This window comes from Poecilia mexicana, unplaced genomic scaffold, assembly GCF_051168715.1.
Source record: "Poecilia mexicana isolate PSO_F unplaced genomic scaffold, ASM5116871v1 scaffold_16, whole genome shotgun sequence".
NCBI lineage: Eukaryota > Metazoa > Chordata > Actinopteri > Cyprinodontiformes > Poeciliidae > Poecilia > Poecilia mexicana.
The window spans coordinates 2,505,660-2,533,055 of record NW_028263385.1 but is presented as its reverse complement, the minus strand read 5'-3'; the positions used below and the strand labels follow the sequence as shown (position 1 = coordinate 2,533,055).

The 27,396-nt window shown below is 44.7% G+C and overlaps 1 protein-coding gene across 1 annotated transcript; it reads left to right on the top strand.

The window, feature by feature from the left end:
- The first annotated feature begins 7,759 nt into the window (after window positions 1-7,759).
- Window positions 7,760-27,396, top strand: LOC106912145 (collagen alpha-6(VI) chain-like). Its single transcript, XM_088013948.1, has 10 exons — window positions 7,760-7,841; window positions 8,107-8,694; window positions 10,222-10,773; window positions 11,379-11,987; window positions 12,602-13,144; window positions 14,585-15,142; window positions 15,397-15,972; window positions 19,113-19,715; window positions 21,882-22,216; window positions 27,217-27,396. Exons 1-10 carry the CDS (start codon window positions 7,760-7,762, stop codon window positions 27,394-27,396), a joined length of 4,626 nt encoding a protein of 1,541 aa, XP_087870074.1.

Below are 27,396 nucleotides of genomic sequence, written 5' to 3'. Positions count from 1 at the left end.
ACGGACGATGTGCTCAGCGAATGTCTCAGGCAATGGGGAACAGAGGACGAGGTGCTGGAGGAACCATCATGGGAGGACAAGCCCCTACATGGGATGTACCACCGACAAATAACTGAAGTGGCTGATATCAGGAAATCCTACCAATGGCTGGAGAAAGCTGGACTCAAGGACAGCACAGAGGCCCTCATCCTGGCCGCCCAGGAACAGGCCCTAAACACCAGAGCAATAGAGGCTCAGATCTACCACACCAGACAAGACCCAAGGTGTAGGTTGTGCAAGGAGGCCTCTGAGACAGTCCAGCACATAACAGCAGGATGCAAGATGCTGGCAGGGAAAGCGTACATGGAACGACATAACCAAGTGGCGGGCATAGTGTACAGGAACATCTGTGCCGAATATGGACTGGAAGCCCCGAGGTCAAAGTGGGGAACACCCCCAAAGGTGGTGGAGAATGACCGAGCTAAGATCCTGTGGGACTTCCAGATCCAGACAGACAAGATGGTAATGGGGAACCAACCGGACATTGTGGTGGTGGACAAAGAACAGAGGAAAGCCGTTGTGGTGGATGTAGCAATACCAAGTGACCAAAACATCAGGAAAAAGGAGAAACTGGAGAAATACCAGGGCCTCAGAGAGGAACTGGAGAAGGCCTGGAAGGTGAAGACCACAGTGGTGCCTGTGGTCATCGGGGCCCTCGGGGCAGTCACCCCCAAACTGGAGCAGTGGCTCAAACAGATCCCAGGAACAACATCAGACATCTCAGTCCAGAAATGTGCAGTTCTAGGCACAGCCAAGATACTGCGCAGAACCCTCAAGCTCCCAGGCCTCTGGTAGAGGACCCGAGCTCAGAGGATGAAAGAGACCACCCACGGAGGGTGAGAGGGGAATTTTTTTTATATATATATATATATATATGAAATAGACAACTTTATCGTTACTTACTATGTACACCGGAACTAAGGATACACAGCTTCCAGCCAAAACGGAAGTTGTGTGACGTCATGTGAAAAGGGTCTATTCATGGTTCCTTTTTCCACATAATGTAACTGGTTGAACTTATGATTAAAAAAATTATTATGTGATCGGTATCGGTGATCGGAATCGGCAGGAAAAAAAACCGGATCTCTAACACTAATATGTCAAGGCCCCACATACTGATTACCTAAAATTCTGTTTTGACAAAGTCCTTTATTTCTGACCATCCTAATGGGGACCAGCAGTCTGCTGAACTATGTGGGCGCCTCGCTGTTTGCTCTCCATCAGTGCGGGAGAAAATGGCATCATGTCGGTTCATCCTGTAAAGTCAGAGAGCTGCCGCCTCCGGCCGCGGATCAGAGGAGCAGCAGGAGGCTGCGCTGGATTTAGCTGATCTGTTCATAATAAACTTAGTTTATTATGTTGCAAAAGCACAATTGTGGTCGGTGTAATAATTTGTGCAGCAAAATGAGCCTACGCCGACCATCGGTTCCTCTCTGCTCGCTGCTGATAAGAAGTCTGGGATGGTGTTCTGGTTTTTGTTCTTATAATTCTGCATCTGTCAGTATCTGTGTATATAAAGCCTGTTGCTGTTAAGCATTTTTGCTTAAGTTTCTGTGACGTCTCTGTGAAAGCTGTCGACTTTTATCATGTTGACGTCAACTTTAGAACAATATGAACTCGTATGACCCCGATCAGCCCGGTGTCACATGAAAACCAGTCCGATGTGAAACTGTTGCCACCGGGCCGTTTACTGTGCGACACCGAGTACGCGGTCAGAAAAATGTATTCAAGTCCGGCGGACTGAAGTACAGCATGTTGAGAAAATTAACCAAAAATTAACTATAAAGAAATCTCTATTCACATGCAGGCGTTCTGCTTGGGTGACCTTTGACCCCCAGAATATTCTCAGACTTAATGAGTGGGGCCTTTTTATTTCAGACAAACTGAAATATCAAACCCAAAGCAGGAGAAATGAGCCTGATGCTCCTCACAGCTCCAGACGGACTCAATTCAAACGGATCGCAGTCTGCTCCCTCCTCCGCTTCGCTAAATGACTTGCTTACTTTCTCTCAGGCATAACGAGATGAAGGCCTGAGTCTTCTGCCCCCTGCTGGTCGACCTGACACTTCGTCCAGCCCTGTGGTTCCACCCTGCAGGTGAACTCAGCCTCATGTTCGGCGGTGGGAACGAATTAAGACGGGACAGTTAAAACCTGGCAGCGCTCTGCTGAGTGGCTCATCTGGAATCATGTAACTCAGTTTTCTCCAGAATTTCCTGGGAAGCGTTCCTCTGAGGTTCCATTCATCATCTTATGAGGAAAAACACTTTTCACTTCTTTTATCCAGAAACCACAGATGTGCTGCAGCTGCCAGCATCGAGGCCCTCTGCCCACAGAAACGTTTTGTGATGCTTCCAACTACGGCGAAGTGAAAGCAGAAACATCTGGCAGCAAGAGGAAACCTGATCAACATGTCTGGGATCTACATCCAAAAGCTCCTGCAGACAGAACCGACTGATCAGAGGCAGGGAAGCCGCCATGACGCCTCGCGACCGAGCCGTTTGGAGCAGTTTCTGTCCAGCCTCATTAACAGCCGCAGGCGGCCCAGCTGCCCGCTGCAGGATCCCTGGGGCCTCAGAGCGGAGCCAAGGCCCCAGAGGCGGGGCCCCGCCTCTGGAGTCCAGAGGCAGGGCCCCGCGCCTCCTTCATCCTCCTCCTCCTCCTCTGACTCAGTTGCAGTGCTGCAGCTTGCCAGTGGAGGAACGCTCAGTTCAGCAGACTGCTAGTCCCCAATAGGATGCAGCAGCACAACTGTGAGTAGCTTCTGTCTGACCTTTGACTTGCAGGATGTGTTTGTTGTTGAGGGAGAAAGTTGCTTCCATCTGACAGATAACTGGTTCATTCACAGGTTTCACCAGCGTTTCTCCTCCCAGTTGATGATATTTTACCCGTTTCTCCTGCTCAGGTTTCGTGTCGTTCTTCCTCTCTGCTGGTCTCGGTGAAATGTTTCCTGTATTTGGTTCTGGGTGTTTTATTTCTGCTAATGTGGACTGACTGCAATCAGAAGTCAGATGAACTTATTGCATCTCTGGCAGCGTCGCTTACATCACATCCTGAATGCCTGCATCATACCAGGCGCTGAGTTCCTGAACGTTGGGGGATCGGAGATCAGCTGATGCTTCCGTGTGAAGCCGATCTCTTATCTTCCTCTGCTAAGGGTTAAAGGTCAGCTGCTGTCCTGAGAGGTTTGACCGACCCACCAGGTCAGGTCTGAAAGTTTTCAGGTAACAATATTCCCCCTCTGTTACCAACTCAGCAAATTTCTTACATTTAAAAAAATCTGCCAATCAGAATCGGCAGGCCAGGCTTTTCACAGATCGGCCAGAAAACTGCAGCCATACTGCAGATGGAATACACACACACACACACACACACACACACATTCACGACATTAAATTGCTTTGTCTCAGGTGTAAGTACAAGAGCTAAATATCTAATTTACACCAGGTGAGTCTTTCTCACCTGACAATGTGGACCAGCACCGGTACCGGGCTGATTCTGAGCCTTCAGATAATTTTAAAAGAAGTTTCACATAACTGAGAAGTTGATGTAAAAATAATTTGTTTTAAATTATCAGCAGCAAACAGCATGTCGCCATCTGCAGCTTAGAGCCTCATCGATGAGTTAATGCAGCAGCCATGCAGCCTGACGGAAAAACATTTTACAATCTCAAACATTTAGAAGTTTAAATTATTGTTATCAAACATTATGAAGCCAAAAAATCCTCAGAAACATTTCGAGCCGACCAGGAGAATCTACACGAAGCTGAAGTTGGTTTTAATTCTAGTTTCCAATCGCTAAAGGGCGATTCCACCTGATTTTTCACTACCTTCTGCATCTTTAATCGACTCTAATTAAAAACTACTACAACTAGACACTTCAAACCTGGACTAGATTATTCTGCTCTGATAGCAGAATATTTGAAACCTTGTTTGGGATTTGTGAAACTTCCCTTAACAGACCCCTGCAAAAGATCTGTCCTTCCAACAGACATCACCATCTATAAAAACTCTTTGAAAAATTAATGAGTTACACCAACATTTTATTTCCCATTGGGATTAATAAAGTGGTTTTGAATTAGAATTGAATTTAAAAAAACTGCATGGAACAAGTGTGAATAGTAATCTGATCTTTAGTGAAGTTTCACAAATCGCAAACATGGAATAAAATATTCTGCTATTAGAGCAGAATAATCCAGTCCAGGTTTGAAGGGTCTCGGTCAGGGGAGCCCAAAGTGGGTCCTGGAGGCCCGGCATCCTGCAGGTTTTAGTTCTCTCCCTGGTGGCAGTAACAACATTTTCAGCAGGTCAATGTTCTCCTTTGGCCTCTAAGGAGCCACCATTTGATCCAGGTGCGTTAAACCAGGGAGAGACTAAAACATGCAGGATGCCGGGCCTCAGGACCCACTTTGGGCTCCCCTGGTCTAGATGTTGTAGTTCTGGAGCTGGAGCAGCTCTCATGTGACCAAGATCCAAAAAACGTCTGAAATCAACCTTTATTGAAGTTTCACAAATCAGATAAAAGTTTCACAAATCGCAAACATGGAATAAAATATTCTGCTATTAGAGCAGAATAATCCAGTCCAGGTTTGAAGTGTCTAGGTGTCGTAGTTTTTTAATTAGAGCAGATCTAGTATGAAAGTACGGAGCCCCCCAGGGGACATGGAGAATTTTTTTTTCTTTTGCGTTCCCTCGCAATAATCTACTGATCAGTTCATGCGGCATAATTGATACTATAAGCCTTTTTACGGTGGCTGCCGTACTTTCTGCTTTAATACAAGCTTATAAGGTTTTTCCATGGACTATTGAGTTATTATCGCGGGTCATCAGTCATCTGATTGTGTCTCTATTCGTAGTCTGAATGGTTTAAAGCGCTGCTTTCTGTTCCATCTGAGCCTTAACAGGCATAAACATGCAGTAAATAAATCGATTTTCAATCAGTTTTTTGCACCAAAGCGTTAATAATAATAAACACGTTTTCACTGAGGCTCTATAAGAGCCATATGAATGAAATAAGTAATTATTGATATGACAGGAGCAGCGGCTTTGACACCTGGTGGTGGGCGTGTCGATGTGGGCGTGACGTCATCAAGTATGAATGGGAAGGTGACGCTGCTGGCTGTGTGTGTGTGTGTGTGTGTGTGTGTAGGTGTGTGTGTGGGTGTGTGTGTGTGTGTGTGTGTGTGTGTGTGTGTGTGTGTGTGTGTGTGTGTGTGAGGAAGCGGGTGAGCTGGGTGGTCAGTCCTCGCAAAGTTTGGAGCATGATAATAAAAATTAAAAAAATCGATAATTGTGACAGAACAAAGAAGAGGTTAGGAGTTGATTGATACACGGACAGATGAGATTCCCCGAGTTAACCCAGTGCGGCCGTCTACATTAGTTTGGTGTGTTTTATAATAATAAAACGTGTTTATTATTATTAACGCTTTGGTGCAAAAAACTGATTGAAAATCGATTTATTTACTGCATGTTTATGCCTGTTAAGGCTCAGATGGAACAGAAAGCAGCCCTTTAACCCATTCAGACACGAACACAATAGAGACACAATCAGATGACTGATGACCCGCGATAATAACTCAATAGTCCATGGAAAAACCTTATAAGCTTGTATTAAAGCAGAAAGTACGGCGGCCACCGTAAAAAGGCTTATAATATCAATTATGCCGCATGAACTGATCAGTAGATTATTGCGAGGGAACGCAAAAGAAAAAAAATTCTCCATGTCCCCTGGGGGGCTCCGTATGAAAGAGATGCAAAAAACATGTTAAAATCAAACTTCATTGAGTTTTCACAAATCACAAACATGGTTTTAAATATCCAGCTTGAAGAGGAGAATAATCTAGTCCAGGTTTGAAGTGTCTAGGTGTTGTAGTTTTTAAACTAGAGTCGATTAAAGATTAGAAAGGTAGTGAAAAATTAGGTGGAATCGCCCTTTACCGATTGGAAACTAGAATTAGAAACCAACTTCAGCTTCGTAGAATCTACTCACTTAAAGTCAAAACTCAGTTTCACACAAAGACGCTAGCTTAAACGTTTGGCCGTTGAACCGGACCGGTCATGTCGCTGCCAGGCTAAGTTTCTGTTAGCAGCTCCACTCTAATCTTTCTGATAAACATTATCAAGAGAAAACAAACCTTTATCTTGAAGTCTTCCTCCTCCCTTTCTCTCTCCGTGAAGGACAAGAACTTTTTTTGTGACATTGTTTTGCTAACTTTTCTTCCACCGGAGCTTTGAATGTGACCGGTGAAGCGAGACCTGCCGCGGCCACCAGGGGGCTCCAAACAGCAATCTATATATATATTTTTGTCCATATACAGAATGATTTCTATAAACATTATCAAATATATATTGTAAGAAAATCAAAACCTTATAATGAAGTTGTGTGTTTTGTTAATATAATCAGAAAGAAATCATTACTAAAAAAATAAGAATCAGTTCACCCCATTGACCCCTGGGGCCCTAAGCAGCCACTTAGGGCCGGCCCTGCATCCCAGCCCCTCTGTGCAGCAGACATGGACCAGCCCAGCATGGAGGCAAAGGCAGACAATGGATGTTTAGCTTAAATATTCCTCTTAGTGCTGATTTTGCATGATACTTTCATCATGAATGAGGATTAAACTCATATTCAGGAAGTTCTCTTTCTGATGATGGATATGGCTTGCTTCATCGCACTTATTTTGAAAAGATGTTATGTTTTCACTGAACTTTGTTTTCTGTCTGTTTGATTCACCCTGACTTGGTAACAGGTTAATAAAAACTTTAAGATCTAAATTAGAGATGATTAACAACACGATGCTGACGTCTCAGTTCAGGAGGCAGCAAACACCTGGCCAGGTGAGCTGGTGTCTCTCAGTATGTTGATGTTTTCGACCCGGTTCTACTGGAACCAGAACTTCATCATCTGCAGACGAGCCATTTCTGCTACTAGCGCTAGGCTAGCACGTTAGCTTTGGTTGTATTTACCCAGAATGCCCTGCGCTGTAATCCACTGCCTGCTTTTGGAGCTGCTTCTGGTCCACTTGGTGTTCACATTCAAACCGAACCCAAACCAAGGTTTGGAGGACCAGAGGTCAGAGGTCGAACCGAACCAGACTGACAGACGGACTGCAGTTGGATTAAAGCGGACTGATCAGGGCTGGTGAGAATGAACGCTGAGTTTCAGAGCTTCATCCTTCTGCAGGATGGAGTATGGAGTTCTTCAGCATGAATAAAAATCTTTGTCAGAAAAAGTCAGCAAAGCTTTCAGGAATCAGAACGTGGACAGATTGAAAAACTAATCAGCTGACTGGAAAATCACCTAGGAGGAATGGAGCTACAGGCTGGTTTTGCACTATGCCAGCGCTGTCCGCCCCTTTAGAACCAGTCTGCAGGAGGCAGAGTGTCCAGAAACCATTCGGTGAAAATCTCCTGAACAGAAACACCGAGGCTCCCGGTAAGACAGAAACATCTGCTGAGGCAAAGCGGGAAACGCTAACACTAAAAACAGAATCAAAATACCACAACCTCCATGATTCACATAGATGCTTAAAAACAAAGAAATGAGGATTGAAGACAATGGAAACCGAAAGCCGGGTCATCTAAAGGTCGTCATGCAGAAGGTCTCAGGTCTGACCAGAAGTTATTTTTCTGGTTTCTGATAGAAACGGATGATCCCAGCCATTCTTCGGTCCAGATCCTCACTAACTCTGTTTTCTGCAGGAAGTGAAACCACCAAGCATCCAACATGAGGGGGGCCGCGGTCCTCATCATCATCGCCGCCGCCGGGTTCTGGGCCGTCTCTGCTCAGCCAGAACTTCAACTTTCCGGTGAGGAAGATGACCTTTGACCTGATCGCCTCTCCTCCGGCGCTGCCGGCTGGCGAAGGTTTTCCTCACTGTCAGAGTTTTCTGTTTTCTGTGAAGCTGCTGCTCATGTAAAAATGTCTGAGGAGTTTCTCCTCCTGGTCTTGGTGACGTTGTATGTGATATTCCAGCTCCTAAAATCCAAGCTGATTACAGACATAAAACTCTAGAGTTGAGCTTTGTTTCTTTAAATCAACCATTTTTTCATCACATTGATCTTTCTTTCTAGAGTGTCAAAACGCCACATTGGGGGACATCGTCTTCCTAGTCGACAGCTCCGGTAGCATTGGCGAGGAAAACATTAGGATAATCCGCACCTTTCTCAGAAATGTCATCCAGAACCTCGACATTGGCCCTGATAAAGTACAGGTCGGCTTGGCGCTGTACGGAGACCGTCCCAAGAAGGAGTTCCTGCTGAAAGACCACATGGACAGGACAGCCGTGTTGGACGCAGTGGAGCAAATTGCTTTCCTTCGCGGTGGCACAAACACGGGCAAAGCCATGGACTTCATCCGGGAGGAATACTTTACGGCCGAGGCAGGGAGCAGAGCCAGGCAGCACGTTCCTCAGATCGCTGTGCTCTTGACTGATGGAAACTCCAACGATGATGTGTCCATACCCGCCAAGCGTCTCCGGGACCTGAACGTCTTTGTATTTGTCATTGGAGTGTCTCAGATCAATTATAATCAGCTGAAGATCATCGCCAACCACCCACCAGAAGACTACATCCTGACCACCAACAGCTTCCAGACTCTTCAGAGTCTAAGAAACACTCTGCTGAAAACCGTGTGCTCCTCCCTGCAGATCCAGAAAATAGGTAAGGTGTCGTCCATCTGAGGGTTCGGTTGATTTCAGTTCTTCTCCCCCCACTATATCTACACTGGAACAAATCTGACCTGCAAGCTCAGGCGGTTGATGCAGACGGTCACTTTCCTTGATCTGTCAGAGCGTCTTAGTTTGGCTTAGACAAATAAAAGTTACAGCAAAAATTATATTTCAAACATTTGAGTACTTTGTTTGCTTCAAGAAATGAAATGAACAATAAAATCTTGCATGTTTAGTTTGTCATTGAGCAGATAAAATGAAAAGGGCACAAAATTTGTTTAAAATAAAATATTTTGCGGCCCCCAAGTGCTTTGGCCATCATGTCAAAAGGTTTGGACGCCGCTGATTTGCTGCTTAAAGGCGCAGACATAAAAGCAAAGTGTCACAGATGAAGCAGCCCCTGGTACTGCTTCATCCAGAGGGTCTGGACTCTCGGCTGTCGACAAACGGTTGTTTCCTGGAGGAGTGGACAACCGTCCTCCACTGTAACGCGATCCAAACAAGGCGGCTGTGACCAACTGAACGGCTTCCTAAACTTCCTTCGCAGCTCAAACTGCAGGCTGACTGCAATTCTAAAACACAAAAACCAACATCCTCGTTTACAACTTCTCCTTCTGTTCGCTGACGGACCCGGTAGAAAGTCTACCAGAGAAGTCCATGTCAATGGGACTTTGGATCAGTGGAGAGAGAGCAGGCTTGCAGAGGAAGGCGGTGGCCAGGCTCAGGTCACACAGACTGGAAGCTGTTGAAACATCCGGCTGCAGTCAGGGGCGCAACTACATATTATTCAGGTGGATGCGAAAACATAAATGCCCCTCCCTCACCCCCCCAAAAAAAAGGAAGGTACGTAAGGGTGAAGGAGCGTAGAAAGCATACGGTCGCTCTATCGGTATGAGCGATCGTATGTCTCTTCCCCCCTGAGACGAAGACACCTGAAAGGTAAAACTCGCTACATTTACATTTACATGTGCGCGAGGTGAAGGAGCGTAAGGGCGAAGTGAAGTGAAAGCATCATCGGGGTGCCGCCCCCTCCAGACGGGGCTTTGACGCCCCCTGTGGTGCAGCGCCCCATGTGCTGCATACCCACTTTTGGCGCCACTGGTTGCAGTCCCCGAACGCCACCGTCCTGCAACGTTTAGAGGCATCCCTGCCTCAAGCTGCCTGAGGAGGAAAGGCTCAATTACCTCACTGGAAGGTCAGAAAGTTCTGCAAAAGTCTGCTTATTAACTATTTCTGTGTCCATACACATAGATGGTTATGAAGAAGTTGCTCCTCCCCCAAAAAAACACAAAATATTTTAAATCTATCAGTTTTCCTAATGAAAACAGATCAGTCATCCTCTGAGCCCAGTTGCTGGGACCCTAATAAAACTGTGGTTGCACCAACATGATTTTTTGCAGTAAACTTTTCTGACTATACAACCATTTAATTTCCCTTTGGGATTAAAGAAATATTTTTGGATTTGAACTGAATTTTCTGGATTTGGTTTTAAGTTGATTTTCTTTCTGTCTTCTTCCAGCTTTGGCCAATAAATTTGCAGACATCTTTCTCCTGGTGGACAGCTCCTTAAGTCCACGACAGTTCATCTTTTTCAGGAATGAGCTGATCAGATTTATCGACCAGATGGACGCTGGACAGGGAAGCTACCATGTCGGTTTGGCTCAGTATCGCCAGGATGTGCAGACTGAGTTCTATCTAAACGATCATAAAACTAAACCACAGTACACAAAAGCATTGAAAAGCATTCGACAGCTGCCACAAACTGGCCAAGCACCAAACCTGGAACGTGCTCTGAGGTACGCAGGTGATAACTTTTTCCTCTCTGAAAATGGCGGTCGTGCAAACCAAGGAGCTCAACAGTTTCTGGTTGTTGTTGTTGGAGAAAAGCCGAAGGGACTCTTATATTCGGCCAGTCAAGATGTCAAATCCCAAGGGGTGTCTGTTGTAGGCATGAGTCCGGTTGTGTCAGTGGAAAGCATGCTAAGCTTTGCGGACAGGGCCTATGACAATCTGAGGCTCACTCAGCTGAAGGATTTCTTCACCACCCAAGAAGTGGAAACAGCCATTGAAGGTAGGAGCTTTCAGCCTGTTACAAGGTATCTGAGGTGAACAGAAATAGTGAACTGAATCAGATCACCAACATTTCCAACAACAGAGACTGATAACTAGGGCTGTAGGCAAACTCAATTTTTAAGTCATGGCTCATTATACATGAACCATGACTTGTCTCTATATTATAATCATAGAAATAAGAAAGCTAATCTTGCTAGCTAACATCAACTGGCCACATGTGTACGGCTTTAAAACAATATACTCATTCTCTACGAGTGTGGAGCCGAAGATTTACTGACAATTTTTAGTGTAATTACACATTTTGTAACATCTCCACTAATGACACACAACCATCATATAGGTAAAATTACCTTTGGACAATCCAGTGCTTGTCTCACTGACATGTACATCTCTGTGGTGTAATGTGAGTAAATTACAGGATTTACAATGAATCAATGTCCATTGATTCCATTGATTCATTTAATGAAATCATTAAATGAATGATTCCATTCATTGTTGACAAACAGATCAACAGAGTTAGTTGATCTGTTTAACAAGCTGTTGATTAAAACTTTGTGAATCTTAAGACGACAATCTCATAAACTTCCTGCATCGTTTCCACAGACTGCCAGAGAGTCAACACTGCAGACGTCGTCTTCATCATCGATGAGTCAGGAGGCATCGGGAACAACAACTTCCAGCTCATCCAGAGCTTTGTGCAGTCGCTTATTGGCAGCCTGAACGTCAATCAGACGGGAGTCAGAGTGGGAATTGTTACCTACAACGAGGCTCCCAAGGCCCATGCTTATCTCGACAGCTTCCAGGACCGAACAGAAGCTCAGCAGTTCATCAAGTTGCTCCCCTACCGCGGCGGTGGCTCCAACACTGGAGCTGCTCTGCGGTTCACCCTGGAGTCAGTCTTCAAAGGGAGGGGCAGCAGGGAGGATGTGCAGAAGGTAGCTATCGTGGTCACAGACAGTAAATCGCAGGACAGCGTGAAGGAAGCGGTGGCAGAGCTACATTGGTTTCCAGTCAGAGTTTTTGCGATAGGAGTAAATGAGAAGACACCAGACCTGTACGACATGGCATCTTATCCCACCAACAGGCACGTTTTTGCTGTGGACAATTTCATGCAACTGAAACCCCTGAGGAAAGTCATGCAGAAGAGTATCTGCAGTGCCATCATTCAGGGCTCCGTCAACTCCTTTAAAAACAGCGCCGACATCAAGGAAGGTGGGAACCGTCTCACACTATTTACAGCCAAGGTTACAGAAAAGTCTGTAGACGCCTGTTAAAATGTCTGCGATGTAAAAAGTTAGACCATGATAAATAATTTGATATTTTCTACCTTTAATGTGGCACAAAGCCTCACTGAATTGTGTTCACTTTAAATTAATACTTTGTTGAAGCACCTTTTGATTTAATTTCATCACTTAGTTTTCTTTGGTTAATTTTTCACACTCTGACTTCCAGAGGTTCTCCAAGTCCCTGTTTGACACGTCTTGGCATCGCGCTCTGCAGTTACTCCACAGTTTTATGACTTGTATCAGATCAGGATTCTCCCCATCCAAATTTTAAATTTTCTTCAGTTGAAGGCTTTGCTTTGTAGATTTGTACGTCTCTCTTCAGCTTTTCAGCAAATGGGACCATAAATTTCTCCAAAGAAATGCCTGTAGTCAGGTTCTGTCAGTAGATCGAGTTAGGGTTGATCTAGTGGCGTCACACAACTCAGTCCACTGGCTGAAGGACAGAAAAACATCACTGCTTACCACAAACACAAGACAAACTAGTGTGTCACATTTGTTGTTGAGTAGCATCACACTAACCTGCAGCGGTTCTGTTTCCAGCATGCTATCAGAAGGATGAAGCAGACATCATCTTCCTCATTGATGACTCGGACAACATCGATTCCTCTGACCTGTCTGACACAAAGAAGTTCATCACTAACTTTCTTGGAGAATTTCGTGACAGACTTGATCATATTCGCATCGGGCTTGTGAAATACTCCAACTCAGCTCGGTTTGAGTTTGACCGGATGTCACTCTTAGACGTGAGCAAAGCTCTGAATTACGTTAATCATGAAGGGGGTCGGACCAACACAGGGAGAGCCCTCACATTCATGGAAAGGCATTTCAAGACGGTACCCTACAGTCAGGGTTCGACGTATCTGATCGTCATCACTGCAGGAGAGTCCGAAGACAGCATCAGAGGTCCAGCAGAGAAAATAAGGGCGCAAGGCGTCATGGTCTTTGCTGTTGGAGTAAAGAGGTCAAACAAAGCTCAACTGCAGGAGATCTCTGGTGATCCAGACAGGACCTTTAAAGTCAGAGATTACTATTTCCTCAAGTGGATCAAAAACGATATTCTAAGACCAATCTGTGGACCAGCAGGTGAGTCAAGTCAAGTGAACTTTATTGTCAAAGATCTATGTAACAGGGTTAACACAGAAGTTTGAACTTGCATTTCATCAGACTCCAATGTGCAATTAAATTAAACATATAAACATATAAATAAGACATTGACAGTAACCCCCCCCACCAACACACACACACACTCACACACACACAGCAGCAGAAGTGCAATCAGTGGACATACAGGTAATGTGAGGTGATGCAGATGCTGAATGCAAGGTGCAAAGTGGTGTGTAAAGGAAATGTTTATGAAATGTTCATTTACTTCAATGTGTTGATGAGTCTGATGGCTTGTGGAAAGAAGCCGTTTCCCAGTCTGCTTGTGCGACACCATAAGCTGCGGTGGCCTCCCTGATGGTAGTAGGGAGAACAGTTTGTGTGCTGGGTGAGTGGGGTCTCAGTATGTCCATTGCTCTCTTGGGAGTTGTTTCCAACTCTGACTGTCTGCAGTCTGTTAGAAAGTCCATAGTGAAGTGCTGATGCCTGTTGAACTCAGCATGACAGTGTTGAACGCAGAGCTGAAGTCAATGAACAGCAAAGTGATGAGCCGGGCGGAGGTGGAGTGCTGTTGCTATGGCGACGTCAGTGGAGCGCTTGGGGCGCTAGGCAAATTGATATGGATCCAGAGAACTGGATCCATATCAAAACCAGCAAAGACATTTCACTAATACTAAATGCACTACAAATGGTACATTGTTTTTATCAACATGTTAGATTACATAACTTCATATCTCCAGTACAAACTGTTATAGAATATAAAGTCTCAAAAAGGACCTAAACTAACATTTTGTTTTACCTTTTCCATTTCTGTCATATTTAAATGTTTTAAATCCTCCAAAAATTTTAATATTGGACAATGATGAGCAAATATCAATGCTAATCAACGCAGATTTCTGTTATCGTGATTAATATGTTTTAATGCACAGGCTTCCATACTTTATAGAAAATGCCTTCTTTGCCATAAAAAATAAGAGAATCTGATATGTGTTTATATTTTCCTGTAAATGGAAAATGACTAATGACTCAGGAGAACAATAACTGCCATGACTCTACAGGTCAGTTTTCTCTGTAAAGTCAGACCTTGTTATCTAAGTGCAACATGTGAAACAAATCAAACCTAAGACTTATTCCAGCAGCACTTTATAGGATGAGTTCCAGTTCTAGATTACACACCACGTTGTTACATTTAATTAATTAGACTTTAAAATATCTTGCCTTTGTTAATGTTTACCATAATAGGCGAAATATAATGATATCTTGTGTGGGAGTATATGCCAAAGAGCACTTCTGGGAAATCCTTCAGAGAATGTGAAAACTTGATAGTTTTCTGTTGAGGGAACCAGAGAACCATTTAGCTGAGCTCTGCAGTTACATTTGGACCGGATCATACTAACTGATGTTCTTGTGTTCTGTCTCCAGTTTGTGAGGACGCTCCCAGCGACGTCATCTTCTTAACCGAGAGCTCAGAGAGAATCTCTGCAGAAGACTTCAGGAAAATGAAAGAATTTATGAAATCTGTCGTTACCAAGTCTATTGTGGGCTTGAATGACATGCGTGTGGGTGTCATGCAATTCAGCACTAGGACAAAAGTAGAGTTTCGTCTGAACCAGTACTTCAGCAAAGATGAAATACTGGAAGCCATTGATAACATGAAGCAGCAAAATGGCGGGGTTGAAACAGGAAGGGCCCTCACTGAAGTTTCACAGTTCTTCAGTGAGGCTGAAGGAGGACGTCCTACGCTGAGGCAGAACCTGGTGCTGATCACCTTCAACAAGGCCACCGATGAATTCAAAGGTCCAGCAGAGGCTCTGAGGCAAAAAGGAGTGTTAATCTTTTCAATCGGAGTGGTGAACAGTAACTACAGCCAGCTGTACGAAATCAGTAGCTCTTCAGACAAAGTCATCAATGAAGTAAATGTTGATCTAATAAGTGAACTGGACGGCATGCTGGCCTTGAAGTTCTGCGATCCACACAGAGGTGAGATTGGACAATGACTATCTGCTTAAGTATTTAATTTTTTCCATTGTTTATAATTTTATATCTTAGATAAAGAACAAAGGATAGAATAAAAGATAGTGAGGACCGTTCTTCAATCAAACTGTTTGGATCATTGTTGTTCGACGCAGCTGTCATGAAATGTTTCCAGGAACGACTTGCTGTCATCAGGTTGAAAGCTTGGGTTTCACAGCGGTCATACAAGCTGATGTTGTCTTCACTTTTTCCACTCACAGATTGTAAGAAGATTGAGAAGGCTGATATAATATTCCTGGTGGACGGCTCAGGAAGCATAGAAAACCGCTTCAGAAGCATGCAAGTGTTTATGGAGTCTGTAGTGAACCGGAGCATAGTCAGCAGGGACTCTACCCGTTTTGCAGCCATTCTTTTCTCCAACGAACCTAAAATCAAGTTTACTCTGAATACCTACAGCTCCAAAGGAGACATTCGTAATGCTATAAAAGCTCTGGTGCCGCCAAAAGATAACACATACACCAGCGAAGCTTTGGAATATTCATTGCAGTTCTTTAACGAGGAACAGGGTGGCAGGAGAAGTTTCCGCGTTCCTCAGATTCTCATGGTGATCACAGATGGGGCAGCCACAAACCCTGATAACCTAAGAAAAAATTCGGATGCGCTGCGAGCCAATAACATTACTGTCTTCAGTATAGGTGTAGAGAATGCAAACAAGACTGAGCTACTGATCATGGCGGGAAATAATCAATCCAATGTCTTCTATGTGGATAAATTTGACCAGCTGGAGACTCTGTACAAACAGATATCTGGAGTCATCTGCAGTATCACCAAACATCGTAAGTATGGAGAATGAATGTGTAGCGTTAAGATATACAACGTAACTGTCTACGTGTATACTTACTAAGAAAAAGTTTTAGATATTTCACTTTCATCTCAAACACCCTAACAAAAGCCTATAGCAGTGATGGTCATGTCAATGTCTAATGTGACATTGAGAACTCGTTTGACAATGGCGTCTCCTGCTGTCCACAAGTCGTCTTATCGTCAGCTGAGGCGTGGCGTCCTTCTTTTCTTGAAAGACGGGCCTTGGGTCATTAAGGTTTTGGGGTCCAGCGTTACAAGCCTCTACAGCAGTGGCCTCAAACCACATTCCTCAAGGGACCCTTGAGGACATGTTTACATGTGTCCTTACACATTTATTTCAAGTGTCTTTACTCTTGAAATAAATGGTAAAACTATCTCCCTAGAATGCAGTCAGGCTCTACGGAGCTTTGCTAATGAGCTAATATTTGAGACGGGGTGCTGAAGCAAAGAGATATGGGGGAATTTTTCTGCCATAATTTGAGAGCATATTGAGAGCAGTTTGAAAGCAGGACTTCATGTCTTTCTTCTCAAAACTTGCAATGCTTGTACTCAAAACATCTGCTCTCTTTCAAATATTCTCTGTGCTTTCTCAAACCTTTCTCCTCATGCTCAACATTTGTTTCTGCTCAGATCAAATCTCTGCTTGCAAGCCTCTCTGCTGGCTTGCAAAACATTTTCTGCTCGGGCTTGGAACAGAAATATACAGTTGCCTATCAACCTCTCAGCCAAAGCTCATAACCATAGATGAGGGTGGGAACGTTGATTGACCGGTAAATCGAGAGCTTCGTTTTTTGACTCGGCTCTCTCTTCACCACGACGAACCGGTACAGCGCCCATTTCACGGCAGACGCTGCACCAATCCGCCTGTCAATCTCCCGCTCCCTTCTTCCCTCATTCGTGAACAAGATCCCCAGATACCTAAACTCCTCCACTTGAGGCAGGACGACCCCTCTGACCCGGAGAGGGCACTCTATGCTTTTCTGGCTCAAGACCATGGCCTCGGATTTGGAGGCACTGATCCTCATCCCGGCCGCTTTGCACTCGGACGCGAACCGCTCCAGCGAGAGCTGCAGATCACGATCTGATGAAGCCAACAGGACCACATCATCCGCAAAAAGCAGAGATGCGATCCTAAGGCCACCAAAACGGATCCCTTCAACACCTCGGCTGCGCCTAGAAATTCTGTCCATGAAAGTAACGAACAGAATCGGTGACAAAGGACAGCCTTGGCGGAGTCCAACTCTCACCGGGAACGAGCCTGACTTACTGCTGGCAATGCGGACCAGACTCTGACACCGGTCATACAAGGACCTGACAGCCCGTATCAAAGGGCCCCGTACCCCATACTCCCGGAGAACCCCCCACAAAGACCCCCTGGGACACGGTCGAATGCCTTCTCCAAGTCCACAAAATACATGTAGACCGGTTGGGCGAACTCCAAGAACCCTCCAGGACCCTGCTGAGTGTGTAGAGCTGGTCCAGTGTTCCACGACCAGAACCGGAACCACACTGCTCTTCCTGAATCCGAGGTTTGACTATCTGAGGAGCTTTTTGACCACCTCGGCAACCTCGTCCCCAGAGATTGCAGAGCCCAATCCAGAGTCCCCAGGCTCAGCTTCCTCAACAGAAGGATTGTTGGTGGGATTGAGGAGGTCTTCAAAGTATTCCGCCCACCGGCCCACAATGTCCTGAGTTGAGGTCAGCAGCACACCATCCCCACTATAAACAGTGTTGGTGCTGCACTGCTTCCCCCTCCTGAGACGCCGGATGGTGGACCAGAATCGCCTCGAAGCCATGCGGGAGTCTTTCTCCATGGCCTCTCCAAACTCCTCCCATGCCCGGGTTTTTGCCTCAGCAACCACTTGAGCCACATGCCGCTTCGCCCGCCGGTACACATCAGCTGCTTCTGGAGTCCCACAGGCCAAAAAGGGCCGATAGGACTCCTTCTTCAGCTTGACAGCATCCCTCACCAACGAGATCGAGGGTTACCGCCGCGACAGGCACCAACAACCTTGCGGCCGGAGCTCCGATAAGCCACCTCGGCAATGGAGGTACGGAACATGGTCCACTCAGAGTCAATGTCCCCCACCTCCTCCGGAACGTGTTCAAAGTTCTGCCGGAGATGGGAGTTAAAGCTCCTTCTCACAGGGGACTCCGCCAGATGTTCCCAGCAGACCCTCACTACACGTTTGGGCCTGCCAGGTCTGACCGGCTTCTAAAAAAAAAATGTGCTCTTGAATTATGACTCCCCAAAAAAGAGACATGGAGAGCTGTGGTCCATGGACATAAAATCAGGCCTGCGTTCTTCATGCAGGGGCTCAATTACGGATAAATGAGGTTATTCAGGTAGCATGTCACAAAATATAGGGCAGTTCTGGATTGACAAGACACACCAGTCTTCCCTGTAACACCACCACTGAGGGCTGGTCTGGTGACACCATCTCCACCCGTCATTGGTGGCCATCATTTCTACTCAACATCAATCGACTTTATTAGCATATAGCACTGAAGCCCACTGGCCTCAGGTCCAGTGTAAATGCTCCTTACTCCTGGTGGTGTGGTCTGCTTCCCCTTCAGGTCATCTAGATTGCAGACCATGCTAATGGAAATAGTCCTGAATGGTCTGAGCCTCTCAAGTCCATTTACTACTTTTGGAGCGGTCTTCGGTCCCCGTGGTATTCACAAATGTATTCAAACCGTGCCAGAGTTCACTTCTACCAAACCCAGACCAAGGTTAATAGGCGGACCAGAGTTCACTTTTTTGGTCCACATTCACACGATGTCACATTGCAAACTCCAGTCTGCCTTAATCAAACTGGAGTTTGATTAAGGCAGATGATATGGGGCTGGTGTGGATGCATCTTTGGTCTCATGATGTCAGGATGTAAACAGTTGGACATGTGCATTCAGAGGTTTAGAGAAGAAAGTCACATTAAGTTCACCCTAAAAGGTTAAATTGGATTCTTGGTTCATTCTGAAATTTCACCTGAGAGCAAAACATCCCCAGGTTTTTCTGGTCAGACTGTATATTTGTATGTGAATCTCATAGCAATGTGTTGTGATTATCTCCTGCACAGCTTTTCTCCCTGTGAATGTGTTTTTTCTTTGGCAGATTGTGAACTGATGGACCTGGTCTTTCTGATTGATCGCTCTGGCAGCATCACCTCCGCAAATCACAATACTGTGAAAAACTTCACAGCAGAAATTGTGATCAGGTTGGAAATCAGTGATGAACTTACCCACATTGGACTCGCGCAGTTCAGTGCAGATTTCCGACATGAGTTTTACCTCAATAATTACTACTCTGAAAAGGACATAGTTGATCACATAAACAGGATAACATATTCAGGAGGAGAAACCTACCTCGGCAGAGCCCTGAGGTCTATGAAGGAGTATTTCAGCCCGTCGCGAGGCAGCCGCATCCAGAGGAAAGTGCCCCAGACTCTGGTGCTGCTTTCGGATGGCAATTCTTACGATGAAGTGCAAAATGCAGCCGATGAACTCAGAGCACTTGGCATTGATATATTTGCTGTAGCAATTGGAGATGTTTATCGAACACAGCTCCTTAAGATCACTGGTGACCCACGAAAAGTTATTACTGTTGGTGACGTAAACAACCTGCCAGACTTCAAGACGAAGGTGGTTGATGCCATCTGTGATAAGGAGGACAACCCTGTTCCTCCTCCTCCTCCTCCTCCTCCTCCTCCTCCTTTCGGTAAGTTGATAAAATGTGTTTCTGTCCGTCCCATCAGACGAGTCTGATGGGACAGAAACACATTTCAGTATCTAAAACTAATATAAGAAATTTAAGCAACATACTTGCATGCCCGATGTGGACTGTTGGATGTAAAATTCTGACTGTCTGATGGGACAGATGGGAATGTATTCAAACCGTGCCAGAGTTCACTTCTACCAAACCCAGACCAAGGTTAATAGGCGGACCAGAGTTCACTTTTTTGGTCCATTCACACGATGTCACATTGCAAACTCCAGTCTGCCTTAATCAAACTGGAGTTTGATTAAGGCAGATGATATGGGGCTGGTGTGGATGCATCTTTGGTCTCATGATGTCAGGATGTAAACAGTTGGACATGTGCATTCAGAGGTTTAGAGAAGAAAGTCACATTAAGTTCACCCTAAAAGGTTAAATTGGATTCTTGGTTCATTCTGAAATTTCACCTGAGAGCAAAACATCCCCAGGTTTTTCTGGTCAGTGTGTATATTTGTATGTGAATCTCATAGCAATGTGTTGTGATCAGGGGCGAGGCATAGGGGGGAAAGTGATGACAATTCTAGGGGCCCTGACCAGCAGGGGGCCCTCCACAATTTAATTATTTTTGTTCATAGAAATAAAAAAATCAGGACCCTGTCGATTACAAAATTAATCATATTGTATTTCAGAAGATTGTTTTTAGCAGTAAAAATTGAATGTTCCCACTCCCAGACCAAAAAACACATGTCCATATTTGCCCTGAACCCCCCCATCTGCGTTAAATGGTTCGTTCCTGCTTGGAGCTTCACTGTGACGCTGTTGAGCTGCAGAAAGTGGAAGACACAAACGACTGTGGCAGCTACTATGCTTCTAAGAAAAGTTATAAAATCAGGTTTTCAAATAAAAAAAGAGAAGAGAGAGAGAGAAAAATGCAAGAGTGTTAATTTATAACCCAGTTTTTCTCCGAGAGAGGTGAGTAGACTGTGTGAGATTATCAACCATTTAGCATAGTTAGCTTAGCTACAGACTACTGTTTGCCTCCATTTCACTAGCATTGATGAATTTAGGAAAAAAATTACCAACATATTCATATATTGAACTTGTCCTTTGTACCTTTTAACGCTTAACAGGTCAGTCAGTCAGCAGCAGCTCTAACCCACGTCCCCCCTGACCCGTCCCCTGAGTGAAATTAAAGCTGCAGTATGTCACTTTCATATAAATATTTTTTCCACATATTTGTTAAAACTGTCATCATGTTGTGACAGTACGGTATGAGAGGTAATCTGTGAAAAATCTATTTCCTCTGCCTTCTCCCAGTGCTAGAAACAACCAGTCATAGGCAGGAGAGTTTTAGTGCTGTCAATCACAATCTCATGTGGTGCTGCTCATCCTTCCTCCCCCTCGATTTGTGCTATGCTGCAGCTAGCATAGCCTGTTGTGAATGCTCAGTCTAGTTAGCATAGCTACCAATGATGGCAGATAAACAGTTTCTTGTAATGATAAGTTTTATTCTCCCCCATTAGCTCGTTTAGCAGTGAGTGAATGAGGCTAATTGACAGCGCTAAGACCCTCCTCCTGGTTCTGATTGGTTGTTTTGGTCAGAACGGTACATGACGTTAACCAGTAATAGTAGTTCAGGAAGGAGATGGAGGAGATTGATTGTTTTCACAGATTATCTGTCTCATAACAAACTGCTACGACATGGTGACAGCTTTAACAAATATGGAGAAAACATAGATTTTATTAAAGTTATGTACTGCAGCCTTAATAAAATGCAACTACTAGCATTTTTAGAAGTCTGGATTGCTTCATGTGTCGTTGCACGTTGCTTTAGACTGTTGCTCCTGGAGAGACATTCAGTATCTAAAACTAACAGAAGAAATTTAAGCAACCTACTTGCATACCTGATGTGGACTGTTGGATGTAAAATTCATGAGCAGTAAATATTGCGCTAATTATCAGTATTGAACCAAAGAAAGCAAGGCAGATGCAGACCTTTAAAATTGTGACACTTTTTATGGGTCAAACAGACTCAAAAAATTGTAAGAACAGCTGCGGGGGGCCCAAACTATTTTTTGGTCAGGGGGCCCAAGATTTCTGGCAGCACCCCTGGTTGTGATTATCTCCTGCACAGCTTTTCTCCCTGTGAATGTGTTTTTTCTTTGGCAGATTGTGAACTGATGGACCTGGTCTTTCTGATTGATCGCTCTGGCAGCATCACCTCCGCAAATCACAATACTGTGAAAAACTTCGCAGCAGAAATTGTGATCAGGTGGAAAATCAGTGATGAACTTACCCACATTGGACTCGCGCAGTTCAGTGCAGATTTCCGACATGAGTTTTACCTCAATAATTACTACTCTGAAAAGGACATAGTTGATCACATAAACAGGATAACATATTCAGGAGGAGAAACCTACCTCGGCAGAGCCCTGAGGTCTATGAAGGAGTATTTCAGCCCGTCGCGAGGCAGCCGCATCCAGAGGAAAGTGCCCCAGACTCTGGTGCTGCTTTCGGATGGCAATTTCACTTCCCTCCTTGTTATCTTGATCTTAGCCTCTAACCGTCTTTTCCATGATGGATATTGGGTCTCATGGTTGCTCTTATAGCCGAGCATTTCAAGGATCACTGATGCTGAGTTGTATATCAGCTCATTGGTTTCTGTTATGGTGTTGGTAGGGATTGTTCTCAATGCTGCATTCACATCTTCAATGAGACTTTCTGATGGTACTTCACTCAGCCGTTGTAATTGGCGTCGGGGTTGCCTGGTGTTCATTCGGGCCACGATTCTCTCTCTCAGGTCAGTTGCTGTCTCGTTCAGCTTTGATAGTTCGTTCATTACTGGGGCTGCATACCCAGTCTCGGGGTGGGGAGTAGTTAACTCCCCCCTGACCTTACCTTTGGGCTCCTCCCTTATGCCGTAGCATTTGTGTTGTACCTCGTCAATCTCAAGTTGTGATAGCAGTTGCCGTTTGCGGATGTTGGAGCACTGAGCTACTAGTTGTTTGGCAGTCATTGTAGACTGTGGGTGTCGAAGTAACCATTCCACCCTCAGTCTTTGCATGTAACCCCTCTGACTAGGGTTACTTGAGTAGTAGCATTCCAACAGATCCATGTTTTCGTCTCTCGCCCATTTCCGTCTTGTTCCAGTAGCCCATTTTTCATCAAGGTGCTCTGGTTCCCCAGCACCTGACGCAGACCTTGTTTGGCCGGGCGACGTCTGAGCCGGCATGTCATGCTTATCAGTGTCTCTCATTGTATGAGGTAGGCTATATAGCTCCAAGGGTCTTGCCTAGGGACCCACACTGCATAGCTCAATTGCACTGTTGTAACTTGCCCCAACCTGGATTCGAACCCCGGTCTCCCGGGTGGTAGACTGGTGTCTTACCCACTGAGCTATACAGCTATACAGTCAGCTATATATATATATATATATATATATATATATATATATATATATATATATATATATATATATATATATATATATATATATATATATATATATATATATATATATATATATATATATATATAAAAGTTCATTGGTTTCCACACATTGGAGCCACAGCCAAATACCTCCAACGAATAAGGCAAGTCCTGAGAAGCCAGCTCAATGGCAAGAACAAGATCCGTGCAATAAACAGCTATACCTTACCAGTAATCAGATACCCTGCCGGAATAATTAGCTGGCCAATGGAAGAGATGAAGGCCACGGATGTTAATACTCTGAAGCTACTAACCATGCATGGAGGGTTCCACCCCAAATCCAGCACCCTGAGACTGTACACGAGCCGTAAGGAAGGAGGCAGAGGACTAGTGAGTGTGAGAGCCACTGTCCAGGATGAAACATCCAAGATCCATAAATACATCAAGGACAAAGCCTCAACGGACGATGTGCTCAGCGAATGTCTCAGGCAATGGGGAACAGAGGACGAGGTGCTGGAGGAACCATCATGGGAAGACAAGCCCCTACATGGGATGTACCACCGACAAATAACTGAAGTGGCTGATATCAGGAAATCCTACCAATGGCTGGAGAAAGCTGGACTCAAGGACAGCACAGAGGCCCTCATCCTGGCCGCCCAGGAACAGGCCCTAAACACCAGAGCAATAGAAGCTCAGATCTACCACATCAGACAAGACCCAAGGTGTAGGTTGTGCAAGGAGGCCTCTGAGACAGTCCAGCACATAACAGCAGGGTGCAAGATGCTGGCAGGGAAAGCGTACATGGAACGACATAACCAAGTGGCGGGCATAGTGTACAGGAACATCTGTGCCGAATATGGACTGGAAGCCCCGAGGTCAAAGTGGGGAACACCCCCAAAGGTGGTGGAGAATGACCGAGCTAAGATCCTGTGGGACTTCCAGATCCAGACAGACAAGATGGTAATGGCGAACCAACCGGACATTGTGGTGGTGGATAAAGAACAGAGGAAAGCCGTTGTGGTGGATGTAGCAATACCAAGTGACCACAACATCAGGAAAAAGGAGAAACTGGAGAAATACCAGGGCCTCAGAGAGGAACTGGAGAAGGCCTGGAAGGTGAAGACCACAGTGGTGCCTGTGGTCATCGGGGCCCTCGGGGCAGTCACCCCCAAACTGGAGCAGTGGCTCAAACAGATCCCAGGAACAACATCAGACATGTCAGTCCAGAAATGTGCAGTTCTAGGCACAGCCAAGATACTGGAGGAGAACCTGAAGCTCCCAGGCCTCTGGGAGAGGATGAGAGAGAGAGAGAGAGAGAGAGAGAGAGAGAGAGACAGAGAGACAGAGAGAGAGAGGGAGAGAGAGAGAGAGAGAGAGAGAGACAGAGAGAGAGAGAGAGAGACAGAGAGAGAGAGAGAGAGAGAGAGAGACAGAGAGAGAGAGAGAGAGAGAGAGAGAGACTGCGGAGGGTGAGAAGGGAATAAGATAAAAAAAATTTGTGTGAAATTATTCAACTAAACTGATGAGGTATATTTTTATTCCATTTTGACCCCTTTTTTATTTTTTAACCAAAATTATATAATTTTTTTTAATGTCATAAAATGTATTACCTAAGGCAATCCTCACATTTGTTACCTGTAATGTTCAATTACATAAAATTCTAGGACAAGATCTATTTCATTACATGTTCACTTACCTGAAATATGTTAAATACAACAAATATTTATTAAAGTCTGATGTATTTCATAAAATTTACTTGTCATCTTGATTGTCTAATTGCACTTTAAGTGTTTAAAGATGGGCTCTTTAATCTGGTTTGCCTGTTAAATTAAATGTTTACTGCAAAATGTCTGATTATAAAATTCTTACTTTAATCACAAAGTGTTTATTTAAAAATATAATCTTTCATTACATGTGTGTTTATTATTTGAAATATTTAAATATAAAATTTTGACTTTAAATGTGATTCATTTCTTCACCTGTTTACATGCAACTTGCAGAGCTTGAATCAAACGATTCATGAATGTTTAAAGCATTAAATTATTAAATGAGAGAAAACAGCCACTTCCAGCTGTATGTCAACACAAATGGTTCCTGTTCCTCTTCAGGGTCTGCAGCCTTGCTGAGCTCCTCTCCTGGCGTTTCCTCCTCAGCCTTTCCATCTTGCTCCTCTTCTGTTGCCTCCGCTGCTCCGTTTATTTACCTCTTCTGGGGTAAATAATGAAAACAGTCTCTGTAACTTGTTGATGGTTTTGCTGTATCACCTCTTTAATTGACGCCCATGTTGGTCTGATGTTGTGGCGTTTACCTCAGTGACCCATATTCAGCACTGGAGCCCAGTCTGGATCGAGCTCATCCATTTCAAGAGGACATATCAGAACACACATCAGTATTAATGCTGTAAATTTGATAACACTAGAAAACTTAAATAATTTACTTCACAATAATGGAATAACCTCGATGTCCACTGACAAAACTTGGACTACGCTACATAAACAATATTAGCCCGACCTAAACAAGGTTGACCCACTTAAATGAACTCAACATAAACGGAACATGAGTACACCCGGACAAAATCATAGCAAAAAATTATGACACAACACCAACAAAGCGAATTTAAACACTCACCAGAATGGAAATGTCTGGAGCAAACTTGTAGGTATCTGGGATGTTGGAAAGCTCTATTTGGGTCGGGTCTGCCGGGGCAAACGGGTCCTAGGTGAGGGATCGGACCAAGAGCAGCCCAGAGATCACTTGACCTGTCTGTCACTAGAGGACCCAGATTTGGGTCCTCTAGTGACAGGGGTGTCAAACTCCAGTCCTCAAGGGCCGCTGTCCTGCAACTTTTAGATGTGTCTCTGCTGCACCACACCTGAAAAGAATAATTAGGTCATTAGCAAGGCTCAGGAGAACCGATCTACACAGGGAGGAGGTAATTAAGCCATTTCATTCCACTGTTTTGTACCTGTGGCACATCTAAACACTGCAGGACAGCGGCCCTGGAGGACTGGAGTTTGACACCCCTGTCATTGTGAATGACAACCTGAGACCAACAGGTTAAAAATATAAACAGAATGTTCCTGTTTAGAGATGACGATACAGACAGGGTTCCCACTTACAACCAGAGCTATAGACCGAAGTCAGAGTTTCTCCCAGTGTTTTATCAGCCTGGCGGGCCACCAGGCTTTATTTCCCCCCCACCAGGAGATGGGTTGGTATTTTAAATGGAGATTTTTCTTCACCAGTGAGTAAAGACAGATTGAGGTGAAGGTTTATAGATAAGACATTGAACTGACTGAGGCATTGTGAACTCATCAGTTGTCCTTTGGCTTCACATGCTGTTATTTCTGAGTTTTGATGCCTGATCCTGCACCTCTGACTTTCCGTAGCTTGACATTGACCTGGAACCTGCACCTGTCCTGTTGTCGCCTTCCCATCCTCAGTTTCCATTTGCATGAAAATTGTTTTAAGAAAAAGTTTTAGTTGAGACCAGAGACTTCATAATTCCTTTTTATTTTGTAGTTTCTGTTTATTTATTGTGGATATTTTAAATGTCTTCCAGGTCGAGTGTTAAATGTTCATTAGAATAGTTTGGGGATGGGCCCCATAAGGTGCAGTTGGTCCTCACAGTGTAGAAAGGGACCTTAGTTGGAAAAGTTAAATCTTTCAACCCAAATGGCTGAAAGTCAAACACGCTCCTGTTTTTAAGGCCTGCTGCTTCTACGGGATGCCTGAAAAGTCAAGATATGAAAAAAAAAAAAAAAAAAACTGAATCTCCTTTAAATTTCCCAGTTTCTGTGTCTGAGTTATGAACTTTGAACTGCAGCTGCTTCTGATGCAACAGTTTAGTATTTTATAGTTAATTATGTTTATTTAATGATTGGAAGTTAGGAGGACTTCTGATCTCTGCTGTTGGAGACCCTGAAGCAATTACTCCGGTTTGAAATGTGTTTCTGACCTTTAGGAGCTGAATAAATGAATGGTTTCCAGCAGTTTCTGTGTAAAAGCTGCAGTTTGTTTTCTTTCTCCATCTCTTCCATGCTGACGCTGAATCTCTGTAATCCTGCTGAGTCAGACTCTTGATCCGCCTGTGAACCTGAACTGTAGGAGCTCCAGAGAGGCTCTCGTCCAATCAGAGCGCTGCACAGCCTGTTACCCCGCCCCCTCAGCCGTGGCCAAGGAGCTGCGGGTCCACCTGAGCGGCCAGGTGAGGAGGAGGAGGAGGAGGGATGAAGATGTCGTGTTGGCTCGGTGA

Excerpts from the sequence above, each read along its gene's own strand:
- LOC106912145 (XM_088013948.1), top strand. The coding sequence starts at position 7,760 with ATGAGGGGGGCCGCGGTCCTCATCATCATCGCCGCCGCCGGGTTCTGG. Across the intron at positions 8,695-10,221 it reads CCTGCAGATCCAGAAAATAG|CTTTGGCCAATAAATTTGCA; the intron begins GTAAGGTGTCGT and ends GTCTTCTTCCAG. Across the intron at positions 22,217-27,216 it reads GGAAAGTGCCCCAGACTCTG|ACTCTTGATCCGCCTGTGAA; the intron begins GTGCTGCTTTCG and ends CTGCTGAGTCAG.